A 19,665-nucleotide genomic window follows, 5' to 3' on the forward strand; every position below is an offset into this window, starting at 1 on the left:
GCCCAGCCAAAAATAAAATCAATATTTTTTTTAAAAAAGAATTGTACCTTAAAATATTAACATTAGGATGAGCTGGGTATATGGGAACTCTGTCTTATTTTGCAATTTTTCCTTTTTTCCTTAAGTCTAAAATCATTTCAAATAAAAATCTAAAGAAAAAATCACAGAGGTTGTTAACTGGTGATCAGCTGACCCAATTCAACCCACAGATGTATGCATTTTGGTTGAAAATGTTTAAAGCAAATTTGAATGAGCTGCCAACAATACAAATCCAGAGATGCAATTTTACATCCAGATGTATGGCTTCTTTTCAGAACATCGGACGTTGTGGCATTACCGCCGAGGAAGCCGCATCGCACGCTCCCATCCTCAGGACCAAAGGCCCCGGTGTCCCAGAGCCATGTTCGCACACTGCACGGCTCAGCCCAGGCAGCCAGACGGCTTGAGAGGGTACGGAATCCCAAGGGCACATGGGTCCCAGCTCCCCCCAGGGCGGAGTCCAGGGCTCCCTTCAGAGCCCTAGTCCACAAGCACCTGGGCATCCTGAGAGTCAGATAGAAGTCCAGGTGCTAGAATTCATCAGGGCTTCTGCTCTCACAGTCCACAGCTTGGGGAGCTGCACTCCATTGTTTAGATGCTACAGTAGTCAAGGTGCACAAGCCCTCACAGGTGATCCTGGGGGAACTGCACCCACTTGCCTGCCACCCTCTGGCCCAGGACAGGCTCATGGTCCAGGCAGACCAACTTACACACCCTCCCTCCTGCTCTCTCCTGGGGCCTCCCATGGTGACGAGGGGACATGCACAGAGAGGCGACCCTCACTCAGCACCAGCACAGGGTCCCTGACCAGCCCAGACCACCCTTGGGCGGAGCTCCTCCAGTCCTGCGAGCTAAAAGTGCCCTTCTGGAAAACTCTCTCTTCACTAAAGTCAGCCAAAGCCAGAGTCTGCTCCTGTTGCAGACTATGAACTGAACACGCACTAACTACTTCCTGCCGCTGCTAAGTCGCTTCAGTCGTGTCCGACTCTGAGCGACCCCATAGACGGCAGCCCGCCAGGCTCCCCCGTCCCTGGGATTCTCCAGGCAAAAACACTGGAGTGGGTTGCCATTTCCTTCTCCAATGCATGAAAGTGAAAAGTGAAAGTGAAGTCGCTCAGTCCTGCCCGACCCTAGTGACCCCATGGACTGCAGCCCACCAGGCTCCTCCGTCCATGGGATTTTCCAGGCAAAAGTACTGGAGTGGGGTGCCATTGCCTTCTCCAAACTACTTCCTAGGTGGGTGTCATTATCCTGGCTTACTAAGGATGAAACAGAGGCAGGGAGGCTAGCACCCCATTGGGGAGCACACAGCTGTATTTGTTGAGTTAGTGTATGAGCCAATGAATAAACATCTTCTCGGAGGACAAATTATACCTGTGATAGTTTTGTGATGCAGATTTTCTTACTACTCCCTAGACTACTCACCTCTCTGACTCTGAAATAACTTCGGGTGGGCAATACCAGCCCCTTCCACATGAGGCTCACACTGTGAATTGCAATGGCAGCCACACCTTCCCCAGTATCTGGGCTGGTCACTGTGGTCCCCATCCTGCCTGGGTCTCCTCCCCCATGGTGGCCGCAGCAACTCCCATTGAGAGGCACACGGCAGCCTCGGGTCAGAGGCAGGCAGACCCAGCACAGTCTGGCTCTGTCCACAGCCCCGTCACTGGTCCTCCGGGAGATGGTATCAGATACACAGAGGGACAGACCCTCCATTTTGACCACTTCCCAGAGTCCTGCTACTGGAACATCACCAATATTGGGCTCCATCCCTTCCAAACTTTATGACAAGCCTGACGGATGGATGGCCTGTCATTGGGACTGACAGTCAGATGGAGCGAAGGCCAATAGATGGGTGAATTTTAGATAACAGCCACTGAAACTGACAGCACTTAGTGCTTCAAGATACTGACTTTTGGTTTTTTAATTCTCAAAGTTTCCAAAGAATCTGCTTCTCTCAGTCTGCTTCTTTCTGAGGGTAACAAAGGTCTCATCCTCTTTGGAGACGCAAGAGATGCGGGTTCGATCCCTGAGTTGGGAAGATTCCCTGCAGAAGGAAATGGTAACTCATTCTAGTATTCTTGCCTGGGAGATCCCATGGACAGAGGAGCCTGGTGGGCTACAGTCCATGGGGTCACAGAGTTGGACACGACTGAGCGACTGAGCATGCAGGCACACATCTTCATTGACCAAGGAAAGATGACCGTTCCGTCCTGATTCTCAAATAAAGGTTCTGACTAGCAGCTAAGCACAATTCTAACTGGCCAGAGCTCTGCCATTTCTGAAGCATCTTTTAGGCAGGGGACTCTGGCACTTGCCCCAGAATTGACTACAGCAAGGAAGTGCCCTCAGTAACTTCTCGAGGGTGGTGTACATCTGCTCCCCATTCCCATCCCCTTCAATTGGACTGTCTATCACAACAGTCTGTACCCCGCTGCCAGCTGCCTGGCTACATGCTCTGAGCTGGGAAGGGTCACAGCCCTGCAGGTTCCCCATGCAAGACAGGACACTCAGAGGAGCCGCAGGAACCCGTAAGCAGAGACCTGCAAATCAGCACAACTGGCATCAGCCAAAGGATGGGTCAGAATCTGGTCTGTTTGGTGATTTGGGGAGCAAGGAATGTGAAGTAAGAAGGCACTGTGATGGTTTGAGCATGGGCTTTGATGATACACACTCTGGGTACCAGGCACGCCCAACATATCAACTCTGAACAAGGTGTGGAGCAGGAGCCCAGGCCACACTGGCCATCATGGTCTACCTGACCCAGGTCCCCACCCACAGGCAACACAGAACACTTAATGAGCACTGGGGTCTCCAAGCAAAGCCCCTTGATATCAGGGCAGTGGATTCTAATTTATTTCACTGTACTTGTAACTGACTTCAGTTGGTTTCCTAAAAAAAGAAAAACTAGTGAGAACATTGTTTTAATGTAAAGAATCAAGTGGCATGACATTAAAGAGAATGAAATAATGCCATTTGTAGCAACATGGATAGACCTAGAGATTGTCATACTGTGTGGAGTAAGTCAGACAGAGAAGGGCAAATATTGCATGAAATCCCTTATATGGGAAAGCTAAAAAGAAACTGTACAAATGAACTCATTTACGAAACAGAAACAGACTCACAGACTTAGAGAATGAACTTACAGTTGCTGGGGACAAGGGGGTGGAGAAGGACGGAAGAAAGGGACAGTTAGGGAGTTTGGGATGGACATGTACACACCGCTGTATTTAAAATGGATAACCAACAGGGACCTTCTGTATAGCACAGGGAACTCTGCTCAGTGTTATGTGGCAGCCTGGATGGGAGGGGAGTTTGGAGGAGTCCTGGGGGTTGTGTGTGCATGTGTGTCTGTATGTGTGCTACATCAGAGTGTGTGCATATATGTGTGTTTAGGTGGGTGTACTGTGTGTGTGTGTGTCTGTATGTGTGCTGGATCTGGTTGTGCACATATTATTTGTGTGGCAGTGTGCGTCCTGGGGATGTGTGTGTGTGCACATGGACATCCACGCCCTGTGAACTCTCTGGGGGTCTGGACACCAAGAAGCCCTGCATTTAGTCCTCTGTCCCCATCTCCCCTGCCTGCTCAGCCTCCTATCTCAGCTTCAGGACCTTGTCCCCAAGCCCCCAACTCCCCAGTACCTGCAGCCCCAGCTCAGCATGCCCCCTGACATCTGCCAAGACTCACAGCCCCCTTTCCTAGGGCCACTTCAACCTCAAACACACATTGCTTCCAGAATCATTCAGAGCAAGCCTTCTCTGCTTTTATGCACTTGGATTAGAGACTTGCAATACCTCCATGCCACATCATAAAACCGCCAACACCAGAAGCACTAAAAATGCCTCTGTTTCACACTAGAACCAAATTTCCAAAACAGGCGAGCCCGCCGAGCTCATGTTGCCTAGTTAGCTGCCTCCTCTGGATGGCAGCTGGGGAAGAGCCTCTGGCCCGGGTGAGCATCCTCTCCATCGAAAGAGGAGCCACACAAATACACACAAATAACACAAATCAGGACAGAGCTACTTACATGGTGCTGCTGCCTCTGAGCTCAGCACTCGTTCAACAAATATTTTCTGAGCCAAAGCTCAATGCCAGGCATCAAGAGGAAGGAATCGATGGTTCCAAATGGGGTCCAGGACAGCTTGCCCGCAATTGCACAGGCTGGTTTAAGAGATGGTCAGTTTGAACGCTTATTTTGATTCCCACTCCTCTCTAGCTACCCTGCCCTTTTACATATACTTTTTGTACACCCACAACTGCTGTGAGTTCAGCTACTGAGAGTCCTCAACTGCCAGAATTGCTTTTAGTAGGTAAGAGCTTCCTGTCCAAGGTCACTCCCTTCCTAAACAGCCCTCAGTCATGTACTGGACTAAAGGTGAGAGCCCCTAACTTTCAAGGGGACCATTCTGAAGGGCCATCCCAGCTTCAGAGCTCATCACGGGGTCACCTTCAGTCTTTGTTGAGACTGCATCACAGGCAGCCTTCTCCTTCTACTCAGCCTTCCTTCCTTTCCCATATAAGTCAAGCTTGCAGTCCCTCTTGAGTAAACTTCTTACACACAAATGTCAAAAAAGAAGAGATGGTCAGTTTGCATAAATAGTAAGATGCGATCCTCGGAGGCGGCACTAGTGCAGAGCAAAGCCGTTAAAGCGGGAGACGGGGTTCTTCCCTGGGGAGATCAGAGAGGGCTTCATGGAGGAGGCAGTAATGACTCCAGTGACCTTGACACGGGTGGGACTAGACCCCAGAGATGTGGAAGGCCTTCCAGATAACAGGAGAGGCACACACAAAGGCAGAGGCCACCAGGCCCAGACTTCACAGGAGAGTGAGTGTTTCTGTTCCTCTGGACAGAGGTTCAAGCAGAAAGTTACACTGGAAAGGTCCACTCAAGACTGACCGCGCGGCCCGAAGTTGAAATGCGTCTTCAGGGAAACCTGAGTCACTGAAAGATTTTAAATAGCTGAGTAAGACCACCTGGCACGTGTTTCTGGAAGATAAGCTTGGGAACTCGGGAAGAATAAAGCAGGAAGAACAGTCAGGAAGCTTCTAGCTCAGGCAGAACCAAACCAGCAGTGAGACTCCAAACCAGGGGCGGGGCAGCGGGAGGGAGAAGGTGAGGGATGCTCAGAAAACAGGGTCACAGCTGGCCCCACCCAGAGACCAGGAGCCAGGAGGGCACCAGGGCGCCAAACTCTGAGCAGAGAGAAGGCGATACAGTGACAGGAGGTCAGACACAGAGGACATGCAGGCTGGGGGGTAACGTGCCCACCTGCACCCCTGGGGTGGAGAAACCTGCTGGAGAATAGGAGTGAGGCCAGGGGGAGAGGTGGGTTTTGCGTCACCAGGAACATCAGTCCGGAAGTGGTGTCTGAAATCAAGGCAACCCCATGAATTCAGAGAGGTAAACGTTCCTGCAGACGGAGTTGGAGCAGGTGGTGCAGTGGAGGAGGGGCTGATACCAGAGAAAGGGGGGGACATGTCCTGCAGACCCGGAAGTGGGAGCCTCAGGGGCTGCAGGGGGTGGGGTGGGCTTTGACAGAGCGCAGGCGAGCAGAGGACTCTGGAGATGCGCTGCGTGCAGACTAACTCGCTTCAGTCGTGTCTGACTCTCTGCTGCCCCATGGATGATAGCCCACCAGGCTCCTCTGTCCATGGGGATTCTCCAGGCATGAGTGCTGGAGGAATCTTCCCAACCCAGGGATGGAACCCGAGTCTTATATGTCTCCTGTATTGGCAGATGGGTTATTTACCACTAGCACCACCTGGGAAGCTCCTCTGAAGACATGTGAGACCATCTTTGCAGTGTGAAAATGTGTATAGAAAGTGGAAATGGTAAAAATCAACCTAGGTTGAAGAAGAGAAGGGGGAGGTGGGTGTTGAATAAGACCACTGAAACATGGGATCCAGCGAAGCCACTTCTGCAAGGACATACCCAAAAGGACTGAAAGTAGGGTCTGGGAGAAATGCTTGCCCACACACATGTTCATGGCAGCATTACGCACAATAGCCTAAATGTGGGAACAGCCCAAGTGTTCACTGATGGATGTGTGGATGAACAAAGCGTGGTCCACCCACACCATACACTAGGATTCGGCCTTAAAAAGAAGGACATTCTGGGGCTTCCCTGGCAGTCCAAATGGTTAAATTTCTGCTCTTCTGCAGGGGGCACAGTTTTGATCCCTGGTCTGGGAACTAGGATTCCGAATGCTTCACAGTGAGGCCATAAAAGAAAAAGAAAAAACAAACAAAAAAAGGAGGACATTCTGTTCTGACTTTTGCTATCACACAGATGAACCTTGAGGACTTGATGCTCAGTGAAATAAGCCAGACATGAAGAGACAAATCCTCTCTGATTCTACTTACACGAAGGGCCCAGAGTAGTCAAAGCCACAGAGATGGAAAGGAAAAGGGTGTGTGCCGAGCAGGGACTGAGGATGAGGAGGGGGAATTCGCGTTTAATGAGGACAGACTTTTGGTTTCTTGAAATCAGGAGAGTTCTGGGGAGGGACGGTGGTAAAGGATGCGCACCAATGTGAAACGTGCTTAACACCACTGAACTGTGCACTTAAAAATGGTCAAGATGGTGAATTTTATGTGTATTTTACCACATTTTTTTTTTAATGTTTTGTGATTTTCAAAAAGAGAGAGGAGAGAGACAGGGTGGGGGAACATTTTCAGGTAAAGACTGTTTGCAGGTGGATGAAGAGGACGAGAGAAGGGGGAAGGAGCAGGTTGCAGTTGGGTGGGTCGGTGGCCAGGGATGGAGGGAAGGTTCCTGAAGAAGGTTGGCCATGGAGCAGAGGAGGAAGGAGTGATGAGAGAGGCAGCGAGGAGTCAGCGAGATCAGTCAGTTCAGCTCAGTCACTCAGTGGTGTCTGACTCTTTGAGATGCCACAGACTGTAGCACACCAGGCTTCTTTGTCCTTCACGAGCTCCTGGAATTCACTCAAGCTCACGTCCATTGACTCGGTGATGTCATCTAACCATCTCATCCTCTGTCATCCCCTTCTCCTGCCTTCAATCTTTCCCAGCATCACGGGCTTTTCCAATGAGTCAGTTCTTCACATCAGGTGGCCAAAGTATTAGAGCTTCATCTTCAGCATCAGTCCTTCCAATGAATATTCAGGACTGATTTCCTTTAGGATGGACTGGTTGGATCTCCTTGCAGTCCAAGAGACTCTCAAGAGTCTTTTCCAACACCACAGTTCAAAAGCATCAATTCTTCGGTGCTCAGCTTCCTTTATGGTCCAGCTCTCACATCCATACATGACTACTGGAAAAACCATAGCTTTGACTAGACGGACCTTTGTTGGCAAAATAATGTCTCTGCTTTTTAATATGCGGTCTAGCTTTTTTTCAAAGGAGCAAGTGTCTTTTGATTTCATGGCTGCAATCACTATCTGCAGTGAGTTTGGAGCCCAGGAAAATAAAGTATGTCACTGTTTCCATTGTTTACCATCTATTTGCCATGAAGTGATGGGACCGGATGCCATGATCTTAGTTTTTTGAATGTTGAGTTTCAAGTCACCTTTTTCACTTTCCTCCTTCACTCTCATCAAGAGACTCTTTAGTTCCTCTTCTCTTTCTGCCATAAGGGTGGTGTCATCTGCATATCTGAGGTTATTGATATTTCTCCTGGAAATCTTGATTTCAACTTGTGCTTCATCCAGTCCGGCATTTCGCATGAGGTACTCTGCATATAAATTAAATAAGCACAGTGACAATATACAACCTTGACGTACCCCTTTCGCAATTTGGAAGCAGTCCATTGTTCCACGTCCAGTTCTAACTATTGCTTCTTGACCTGCATACAGATTTCTCAGGAGGCAGGTAAGGTGGTCTGGTATTCCCATCTCTAAGAATTTTCCACAATGTGTTGTGACCCACACAGCCAAAGGCTTTAGCATAGTCAATGAAGCAGAAGTAGACGTTTTTCTGTAATTCTCTTGCTTTTTCTATTATCTAACAGATGTTGGCAATTTGGTCTCTGGTTCCTCTGCCTTTTCTAAATCTAGTTTGAACATCTGGAAGTTCTTGGTTCATGTACTGCTGAAGCCTAGCCTGGAGAATTTTGAGCATTACTTTGCTGGCGTGTGAGATGAGTGCAATTGTGCAGTAGTTTAAAACATTCTCTGGCAACAAGAGAATGGGAAAGACTAGAGGTCGCTTCAAGAAAGTTAGAGATACCAAGGGAACATTTCATGCAAAGACGGGCACAATAAAACACAGTATGGACCTAACAGAAGCAGAAGATATTAAGAAGAGGTGGCAAGAATATACAGAATAACTATTCAAAAAAGATCTTAGTGACCCAGATAACTACGATGGTGTGATCAGTCACCTAGAGTCAGACATCCTGGGGTGCTCAGTCAAGTGGGCCTTAGGAAGCATCACTATGAACAAAGCTAGTGGAGGCGCTAGAATTCCAGCTAAGCTATTTCAGATCCTAAAGATGATGCTGTAAAAGTGCTGGACTCAATATGCCAGCAAATTTGGAAAACTCAGCAGTGGCCACAGGACTGGAAAAGGTCTGTTTTCATTCCAATCCCAATCAGCAAGATGGTCAGGATGAAAGAGGGAATGGAGCAACAGCTGTCTGGTGGTGTCTATCTGCCTGGGAAAGCACAAGTGCAGACAGACACTGGCCGGAAAGTGTGGACAAATGGGCAGAACTGGGTTCTGAGGGAACCGAGAAGGGGCCTGACCTTCGTGGGGAACCATGGCTGGGGGGTGGCAGGGAGAGGCAGGAGCTGCAGTGAGAGCAGCTTGTCCTGACTCATCAGCTTCCCTCAATGCTGTCTCATTGAGGAGGTGATAAAAACACAGGTAGACAGACACAGGGGTCGGCACACAGTAGGTCTTCAGATAATGTTGGCAGAATGGGATGGAACAGTATAAAATGGAACAAAATAGAAGATCCTGGCGGGAACGGTCTTTGTAGGACTTCAAAGGATCAAAAGTGGATTGAGTTCTTAATACACATAGAATGGATAAACAAGGTCCTAATGTACAGTTCAACATCCGTTCAACATCTATCATAAACCATCAGGGAAGAGAATATGGAAAAGACTGTATACTGAATCACTTTGCTATACAGCAGAAATGGATACAACATTATAAATCAACTAAACTTCAATAAAAATTTAATACATATATTGCATTCTTTAATAAATTCCTTGAAAACGTCAAGCTTCAACCATAGTGCACGATCCTGGCACAAGGAAAGTCACACTTTTTAAAGGACAGGTGCACTTCCGTGTCCCTGATACACCTGTCATTCTTATCACAAAGATAGAGTGAAGGTGGAGATAATCACAGTTACAACGGGGCAAAACAAATAGCTCAAAACTGAAAGCATAGAAACGTCTCTTCAAAATGCTAAAGTGTTTCCCAGAAAGAACCAAGCTCTCTGTCTTGCTAATGGCTATCAACTAAGTGAGAATGAGCCAAGGTATCCCCTCCTCCAAAGACAACATTTATTGTAAAACAGAAATAGCCACAGTTGCTGTGCATACATCTATGAAAGCAACGTCTGATCTCAGAGGCCTTTTTACACAAAATTAATACTGTGTGTCCAACCCCAGAGCTATCCAGGGGACTTTCCACTGCTGTTCAAAAATAATCACAAAAATGGATGCCAAAATCCTAATTCTGGCCAGCACCAATCCATCCAAGATTCTTTCTACAATCATACAGACGATCAAATATTCCTTGCTGCAAAAGGAAATCAAAGAGCAGAAATGAGGACAAATTCACTCTAACTCACCAAATGGTGCCGGAGGTGGACAGTGATAAGAGGGGAGCCCGATAAATTCTGGGAGAGCTTCGGCGTCGGGGAGACCTCCAGGGAGATCAGATAGCTGGTCGCAGAGAGCAAGCAGTTTTTGTAATTTGCTGCCTCAGCAATCCTTGGGAACAAATGAAAAATCATTACAAAACAGAAATTAAAAAAAAAAAAAAACCTTGAGTTTAAAATTTCATGTTAAGCCTGAGACTTTTGAGACTGAAATCTTTTGGGGGTGGAGTTTTGATTTCTATCAAATAGCACATTCTGCTCCAAGACTTGGTGTCGGTACCAAAGGTGAGATGGAGCCCTTGACCTCACAGAGTCTGTAGTCTAGTAGAAGGAAGTGGTAATCCAGGAAGTGGGGAAGAACAGGAAGATCAAAACAATGAGATTAAATCTCAGCCATACATTCACTTGACCTGGGACAAGTGACTTATCTGTTGGAATTTGCCATGCCCAAATTATAAACCACTGTGGCAAACAGTAATGTGATGGACACCTGTTGTCTTGTCACCCAGTAGCCCTTTATCCCTCTCCTGATAAAGGCACCTCAGCTTCCCTCCAAGTGACCACCCCTTCCTGACTTGTAGCCCATACGCTTTGGAGGGACCTCCATCCTTAACTCAAGAGTAAACCCCGCTATCACAATTTGAGTGAATCAGTGCACTGCATTCCTCAGACCATATTGATTGTTCAGATGCCACTAAGATCCGAAGAGAAGTAACAAGATTCAGATGGAAATGCTGGGTCAGAGATCCCCACTTCTCTTTGTTAGATGTCAGTCTGGAACCATGAGGTTCCAGCTGCTGCTGCTGCTGCTAAGTCGCTTCAGTCGTGTTCAATTCTGCGCGACCACATAGATGGCAGCCCACCAGGCTCCCCCGTCCCTGGGATTCTCCAGGCAAGAACACTGGAGTGGGTTGCCATTTCCTTCTCCAGAGGTTCCAGCAGTGGCTTATAATCATGAACAGAGAGACTGACTGGGAAGGAGGTCCACACCCAGGAAAAGCTGAGAGATAGCAGCTGGACACTGGATCAAGCTGCTTCTGAAGCCAGCTGTCCATGCACCTTTCAGCTTATGTGATACAACAAACTCCCCTTTTGTTTAAAACAGCTTATGCCTGGGTTTCTGTTGCTTATGCCCAATCAAAAGAATCTTGGCTGACAGACATAGTACTTGTCTCATGGCGTTATGAAGCTGAAATGACATTCAGGGCCAGGACTAGGATGAGGGAAACAAGGAACTTGGGGTGCAAGATCTAAGAAGGTGTTCACATTCAGGGTTTGCCACTTGTAGCACACGAATGACGCCAAGAATGAACACCACTCTGAACACTGTGTTTTTGGTGACTGCTTATCTAGCCCTCACCCTCGCCCTGCCTGATATATGGTCAGTAATCAGCAAATGTCTGTTGCCTTGCTCTGAATTTCAGACATTTCACTAGGATGCCTGCGACATGAAGTCATTCAGCCCCGACTCAGGTCACCCAGTCATCTGCTGGTTTCTTTCCTAATCTGGACTTTTGCATGGGGATTCTGTCCCTTCCCTGTGTTTATACTCACAGAATCATCTTCATAACATCAAGCAGATCCCTGGGAGCTGGGTGTACAATCTACTTCCTCCCTCAACTAGTTTTACCTGTTAACTAGACTCAAAGCTGGTGACCAGGACTAGAGCCAATGAGACCCACGCATCTCCCCCGAACACCACCATCATCACCATGGGACCCAGCTCTTTGAACAAGCCCCTAACATCAGTCCCTAAAAAAGAGCAGGTCCCCAGCAGCACACAGAACTATTCCTGGAATTGTCAATGTGAGATGTTTTTTAAAAATATTGTTGTAAAGATTTAAAACCCCTGGGACCTCCCTAGTGGTCCAGTGGTTAAGAATCTACAACTGCTGAGCCTGCACACCACAACTAAAGAAGTCCACGTGCCTCCACAAACAGCCTGCATGCCGCAAAGAAGACCAAGCATAGTCCAAAATTAAAAAAAAAAAAAGATTTAAAACCCTAGCCCTGCCTTCATGGAAATACCCTGCCTAAGGGTATTTCCACTGTATAATCATAAGGGATTTGATTTAGGTCATACCTGAATGGTCTAGTGGTTTTCCCTACTTTCTTCAATTTAAGTCTGAATTTGGCAATAAGGAGTTCATGATCTGAGCCACAGTCAGCTCCCAGTCTTGTTTTGTTGACTGTATAGAGCTTCTCCATCTTTGACTGCAAAGAATATAATCAATCTCATTTTGTTGACCATCTGGTGATGTCCATGTGTAAAGTCTTCTCTTGTGTTGTTGGAAGAGGGTGTTTGCTATGACCAGTGCATTTTCTTGGCAAAACTCTATTAGTCTTTGCCCTGCTTTATTCCGCATTCCAAGGCCAAATTTGCCTGTTACTCCAGGTGTTTCTTGACTTCCTACTTTTGCATTCCAGTCCCCTGTAATGAAAAGGACATCTTTTTTGGGTGTTAGTTCTAAAAGATCTTGTAGATCTTCATAAAACCGTTCAACTTCAGTTTCTTCAGCATTACTGGTTGGGGCATAGACTTGGATAACTGTGATATTGAATGGTTTGCCTTGGAGACGAACAGAGATCATTCTGTCGCTTTTGAGGTTGCATCCAAGTACTACATTTCGAACTCTTTTGTTGACCATGATGGCTACTCCATTTCTTCTGAGGGATTCCTGCCCGCAGTAGTAGATGTAATGGTCATCTGAGTTAAATTCACCCATTCCGGTCCATTTTAGTTCGCTGATTCCTAAAGTGTCGACGTTCACCCTTGCCATCTCTTGTTTGACCACTTCCAATTTGCCTTGATTCATGGACCTGACATCCCAGGTTCCTATGCAATATTGCTCTTTACAGCATCAGATCTTGCTTCTATCACCAGTCACATCCACAACTATTGTTTTTGCTTTGGCTCCATCCCTTCATTCTTTCTGGAGTTATTTCTCCACTGATCTCTAGTAGCATATTGGGCACCTAATGACCTGGGGAGTTCCTCTTTTGGTATCATATCATTTTGCCTTTTCATACTGTTCATGGGGTTCTCAAGGCAAAAATACTGAAGTGGCTTGCCATTCCCTTCTCCAATGGACCACATTCTGTCAGGCCTCTCCACCATGACCCGCCCATCTTGGGTTGCCCCATAGGCATGGCTTGGTTTCATTGAGATAGATAGAGTGCCTGATGAACTATGGAATGAGGTTCATGACATTGTACAGGAGACAGGGGTCAAGACCATCCCCATGGAAAAGAAATGCAAAAAAAGCAAAATGGCTGTCTGGGGAGGCCTTACAAATAGCTGTGAAAAGAAGAGAGGCGAAAAGCAAAGGAGAAAAGGAAAGATATAAGCATCTGAATCCAGAGTTCCAGAGAATAGCAAGAAGAGATAAGAAAGCCTTCTTCAGCGATCAATGCAAAGAAATAGAGGAAAACAACAGAATGGGAAAGACTAGAGATCTCTTCAAGAAAATTAGAGATACCAAGGGAATATTTCATGCAAAGATGGGCTCGATAAAGGACAGAAATGGTATGGACCTAACAGAAGCAGAAGATATTAAGAAGAGGTGGCAAGAATACACAGAAGAACTGTACAAAAAAGATCTTCATGACCCAGATAATCATGATGATGTGATCACTAATCTAGAGCCAGACATCTTGGAATGTGAAGTCAAGTGGGCCTTAGAAAGCACCACTATGAACAAAGCTAGTGGAGGTGATGGAATTCCAGTTGAGCTGTTTCAAATCCTGAAAGATGATGCTGTGAAAGTGCTGCACTCAATATGCCAGCAAGTTTGGAAAACTCAGCAGTGGCCACAGGACTGGAAAAGGTCAGTTTTCATTCCAATTCCAAAGAAAGGCAATGCCAAAGAATGCTCAAACTACCACACAATTGCAATCATCTCACATGCTAGTAAAGTAATGCTCAAAATTCTCCAAGCCAGGCTTCAGCAATACGTGAACCGTGAATTCCCTGATGTCCAAGCTGGTTTTAGAAAAGGCAGAGGAACCAGAGATCAAATTGCCAACATCCGCTGGATCATGGAAAAAGCAAGAGAGTTCCAGAAAAACATCTATTTCTGCTTTATTGACTATGCCAGAGCCTTTGACTGTGTGGATCACAATAAACTGTGGAAAATTCTGAAAGAGATGGGAATACCAGACCACCTAACCTGCCTCTTGAGAAATCTGTATGCAGGTCAAGAAGCAACAGTTAGAACTGGACATGAAACAACAGACTGGTTCCAAATAGGAAAAGAAGTACGTCAAGGCAGTATATTGTCACCCTGCTTCTTTAACTTATATGCAGAGTACATCATGAGAAACGCTGGACTGGAAGAAACACAAGCTGGAATCAAGATTTCCAGGAGAAATATCAATCACCTCAGATATGCAGATGACATCACCCTTATGGCAGAAAGTGAAGTGGAGCTAAAAAGCCTCTTGATGAAAGTGAAAGAGGAGAACGAAAAAGTTGGCTTAAAGCTCAACATTCAGAAAATGAAGATCATGGCATCTGGTCCCAACACTTCATGGGAAATAGATGGGGAAACAGTAGGAAAAGTGTCAGACTTTATTTTGGGGGGCTCCAAAATCACTGCAGATGGTGACTGCAGCCATGAAATTAAAAGACGCTTACTCCTTGGAAGAAAAGTTATGACCAACCTAGACAGTATATTCAAAAGCAGAGACATTACTTTGCCGACTAAGGTCCATCTAGTCAAGGCTATGGTTTTTCCTGTGGTCATGTGAAGAAGGCTGAGCGCCGAAGAATTGATGCTTTTGAACTGTGGTGTTGGAGAAGACTCTTGAGAGTCCCTTGGACTGCAAGGAGATCCAACCAGTCCATTCTGAAGGAGATTAGCCCTGGGATTTCTTTGGAAGAAATGATGCTAAAGCTGAAACTCCAGTACTTTGGCCACCTCATGCGAAGAGTTGACTCACTGGAAAAGACTCTGATGCTGGGAGGGATTGGAGGCAGGAGGAGAAGGGGACGACAGAGGATGAGATGGCTGGATGGCATCAGGGACTCAATGGACGTGAGTCTGAGCGAACTCTGGGAGTCGGTGATGGACAGGGAGGCCTGGCGTGCTGCGATTCATGGGGTCGCAAAGAGTCGGACACGACTGAGCGACTGAACTGAACTGAACTGAAGGGTATTTCCAACAGAAAATATTCCCTGTAGCAAAACAGAGGCATGGATTCCTTGTGTTTGTGAATATCACCAAGGTTGGAAAGCTGAGGAGCTGCTGGAAACTCAGAGAACATGATTGATTTGCTTTCTGATTATTCTTCTCTGGAAAGACATCACTGTGCAAGCCCCAAGCTACCAGACACATATGGAATAAGTCACACAGGTTTAAAAAAGTGAAAGACACTGAAAAGCAAGTCTCACTCTAGCTCGTGGTTCTCAGCCATTGTTTTTCATTATGGCCCCCTAAAGAGTCCTCAGAGAAGGCAATGGCACCCCACTCCAGTACTTTTGCCTGGAAATTCACATGGATGGAGGAGCCTGGTAGGCTGCAGTCCATGGGATCGAGAAGAGTCGGACACGACTGAGCGATTTCACTTTGACTTTTCACTTTCATGCATTGGAGAAGGAAATGGCAACCCACTCCAGTGTTCTTGCCTGGAGAATCCCAGTGACGGAGGAGCCTGGTGGGCTGCCGTCTATGGGGTCACACAGAGTCGGACACAACTGAAGCGACTTAGCAGCAGCAGAAAGAGTCCTATTAGACCCATTTTTCCAAACACCCCACCATTACTCCATCAACACCTGCCCATCCTGTGAAATCGCAGTACCACAGACATAGAGGAAATCTGCTTATGTACTTCAATATGCTTTAGGTAACTTTGCAGAGCCATAGCCACTGTAATTCTCAGACTCCTTGCCCTCAAAACCAATTTTCACCTTCTGGAGGTGATATTGTCCCCACTAAAAAGCCAGGGAGTTCAGCCACTGGTATGGAAAGTTAAGACTGGCTGGCTGTCACCAGGGACCAGTTCAGACCCAAAGATAGAAAGATGCGGTCCTCGGTGACACAGAGGCCTGCTCTCTTGCAGAACAATGAGGCTGCCCAGGTAGACCGCCTCTCCGCTTGGGATTTCAGGGAGCTGAGATGTTTTGAGCTCAGTGCAGTATCCACTGAGATACGGTGAAATGCTTGCCAACACCTCACAGTCCATGCTTCTCTGTGTGAAGTCAGCATGTATGTAATTCCACCAAACATAATAGAAATTATTTGTCTAGCAAAAATTAGGACTATATATTCGCCAACAGCAAAATCACAACCATGAGCACAAGACCCTACAAACTCATCGGTATGTGTCCCATCTCCCCTCTCCCCATCCACGTCCATTTTCGAACAGTTCATCAGGTCAGCTGCCATCTCCCACTAGGATGTAAGCTCCACCGGGGGCTGGCTTCTTACCCATTCTGTTCACAGCTCTCTAAGCCCTTAGAACCAAGCCTGACACACAGTAGGTTCTCAACTAATGTGTTCAGTGAATTAATCTTCTCACAGACAGACCATGATGACTTAGATCAAAATCTTAAGAAAAACATGTAAAAAATGGAAAACCCATGGAGAATCTTCTCTCCACAAACACAGTGCAAGTCCTGAGTGGATTCCTGGATTTGGCCCCAGAACACGTGGATTCGGCCAAATGCAGCCTACTAGACACTGCCTTTAAGGACAGGAACTGATATCAGACTCAACAGTCTACAGTGTGCCCTTAGGAGCATTTTTAATCTGGAAAAGTACGATTTCCCAATACGGATGGGTTTACACTGACGGTCTCCAGTGACTCACTTCTCATGCAGCCAGGGAGGCCTTTCCTTCTGGCTGGGTTTGCCCTGCAGAGAGGCCCAGGTCGGGGTCCATGGTGGCTGAGCCAGAAGCAGCCCACCATCCCAACACCACCACCCAAGTTGACAATGACAAGACATCAGATGGACTAAGAAATTACTGTTTACTTTTTAGATGGGATAATGGCATGGAGTTTATTCTGTATTTTTAAAAGTCTTTGTCTTTTAAAAATAGAGACTAAATATTTACAGATGAAACTACATGATGTCAGAGATTTGCCTCAAAATAATTGGTGGGGCCAGGGTGAGGGAGTGGGTTGGGCAGAGGAAGCCCAAACGGCTGTGGGTGGTCCTGGTTGTAACCCGGTGATGACCGTCTCTTTTGTTTTTACAGATGTTCGATTTTTTTTCATAATAAAAAGAGGGTTTTTTATGACTTCATTTAACCTCTCTGGTACCTCCAGTTTTAATAAGGTTTTTCCCATGTCTTCATAAATCTGATCCAGGCTTGATTTTCTTTTATTTTAACCTGTTATCTGGGGAGCAGTAACACCTGGAGATTGGAATATCTGTCACTTTGGAATTGACTGTACCAGGGCTTGGGGGCCTTTCTGGATAAGAAAACAGGCTCATTCTAGATGCAAGGGGAGAAATGGCAAAGAACACAGTCCCGGGAGTAGGGGCCACATGGTTGTATTCCCCTGTACAGGCCCTGCCCTCTGCTTTGGGACGTTCAGCCAGTGGCAGCACCCACAGGAAATCAGAGCCAGTCGGAGAAGAGAGTGAGACCCAGACAGCACTATTTTTGCGGGGTCACGAAAAGGGCATGGTGCCCCTCCCCACACCCTTGCATCTTTGCCCTAGGAGCTGTGTTCTCCAGACCCCATCAGCCCAGGGTGGCAGCATCACACCCCACTCCCTCCTTCTGAGAACACTTCCTGTTATTCTGTTGTCGTTTAGCCATTAAGTCATGTGGACTCTTTTGTGACCCCATGGACAGTAACCCGCCAGGCTCTTATGTCCATGGGATTCTCTGGGCAAGAATACTGGAGTGCGTTGCCATGTCCTCCCCTAGAGGATCTTCTCAACCCGAGGATCAAACCTGAGTCTCCTGCATTGGCAGGCAGATTCTTTACCCCCTTTACTGAGCCACCTGGGAAGCCCTCCTGTTATTACTCTATCCTTTATAGTAGGGAGCACACCCTGAGCACAGCCTGGCAAATGGCCTCTCCTTCTAACTTCCCCCAAATTACCCATCTGGTCCCCCTGGGGACCTGATTGACACAGGCCAAAGTCCAGCCCTACACCCTCACATATTTCAGCACATTTGAGCCACGACCCCTCTGCTGGTCATCTGTGCCTTAGATTACGCATGGAGAGGTCCCATTTGTTTATTTTGTTTTTATTTCCATGACTCTAGGAGGTGGGTCAGGAGGAATCTTGCACAACAAAAGAAACAATAAACAAGGTTCAGACAAGCCTCAGAATGGGAGAAAACAACTGCAAAAGAAACAACTGACAGAGGATTAATCTCCAGAATATATATAAGCAGCTCACACAGCTCAATATCAGAAAAGCAAAAAGGCCAATCAAAAGATGGGCAGAAGACCTAAATAGACATCCCTCCAGAGAAGACATACAGATGGCCAAAACACACATGAAAAGACTGTCAACATCCCTAATTAGCAGAGAAATGCAAACTAAAACTATAATGAGGTATCATCTCACACCAGTCAGAATGGCCATCATCAGAAAATCTACAAAAAATAAATGTTGGAGAGGATGTGGAGAAAAAGGAACTCTCCTACACTGTTGGTGGAATGGAAATGGAAATGGCCATTATGGGGAACAGTATGGAGATTCCTTAAAAAACTAGGAATAAATCTACCACGCAGCCCAGGAATCCCACTACTGGCATATGCCCTGAGGAGACCACAATTCCAAAAGACACATGTACCCCAGTGTTCATTGCATACCGTTTACAATAGCCAGGACATGGAAGCAACCTAGATGTCCATTAACAGATGAATGGATAAAGAAGATATGGTACATATATACAGTGGAATATTATTCAGCCATAAAAAAGAATGAATTTGAGTCAGTTCTAGTGAAGTGGATCAAACTAGAGCCCGTTATACAGAGCAAAGTAAGTCAGAAAGAGAAAAACAAATATCATGTATTAACACATATATATGGAATCTAGAAAAATGATATTGAAGAGCCTATTTGCAGGAAGGAATGGAGACACAGATGTAGAGAATGGATTTGTGGACATGGACACCATGGGGGACAGAGAGAGTGGGATGAATGGAGAAAGTAGCATCAACATATATACATTGTCCTGTGTAAGATGGATAACTGGTGAGAAGTTGCTGTATAACACAGGGAGCCCAGGCTGGTGCTCTGTGGGATGGGATGCAGAAGGGGAGGGAGACTCAACACGGAGGGGACATATGTATGACTGACTCGAGTTGTTGTACCACAGAAACCAACGTAACATTGCAAAAATTTAAAAATTAAAAAAAAGAAAGAAAGCATAAAGAGGATGGAAGATTTCAGGATCTCTAGGGCAGATCTGGGAACTTTGAAATTTGCAAGCAGAACACCCAAGCATATGGAGAGATGAGTTCTGGTCCTCAAGCAAGAGAAATCAGCATGCGTGGAACAAGAAAAAGTAGTCTCATTAAAAGACCACTCCAGGTATGAGGGCCCCACAGGCGAACCAGAAGGCTGAGCACCAAAGAACTGATGCTTTTGGACTGTGGTGCTAGAGAAGACTCTTGAGAGTCCCATGGAGAGCAAGAAGATCAAACCAGTCAATCCTAAAGGAAAGCAACCCTGAATATTCATTGGGAGGACTGGGGCTGAAGCAGAAGCTCCAATACTTTGGCCACCTGATGCTAAGAGCCAATTCATTGGAAAAGACCTTGATGCTGGGAAAGATCAAGGACAGGAGGAGAAGTGGGTGAGAGGATGAGATGGTTGGATGGCATCACTGAATCAATGGACATGAGTCTGAGCAAA

At 46.6% G+C, this 19,665-nt stretch overlaps 1 protein-coding gene across 2 annotated transcripts in view; it reads right to left on the reverse strand.

The window, feature by feature from the left end:
* ADGRD1 (adhesion G protein-coupled receptor D1) overlaps positions 1–19,665 on the reverse strand; it is a 181,211-nt gene that overhangs the window by 106,615 nt on the left and 54,931 nt on the right. For both annotated transcript variants that reach the window (XM_040251587.1, XM_040251588.1), the window contains one exon: positions 9,807–9,948. In XM_040251587.1, coding sequence (XP_040107521.1) covers positions 9,807–9,948 — 142 coding nt within the window. The remainder of the gene's footprint in view (positions 1–9,806; positions 9,949–19,665) is intronic.

The sequence above is a fragment of the Oryx dammah genome, unplaced genomic scaffold, assembly GCF_014754425.2.
Source record: "Oryx dammah isolate SB20612 unplaced genomic scaffold, SCBI_Odam_1.1 HiC_scaffold_12, whole genome shotgun sequence".
NCBI classification, from domain to species: Eukaryota; Metazoa; Chordata; class Mammalia; order Artiodactyla; family Bovidae; genus Oryx; species Oryx dammah.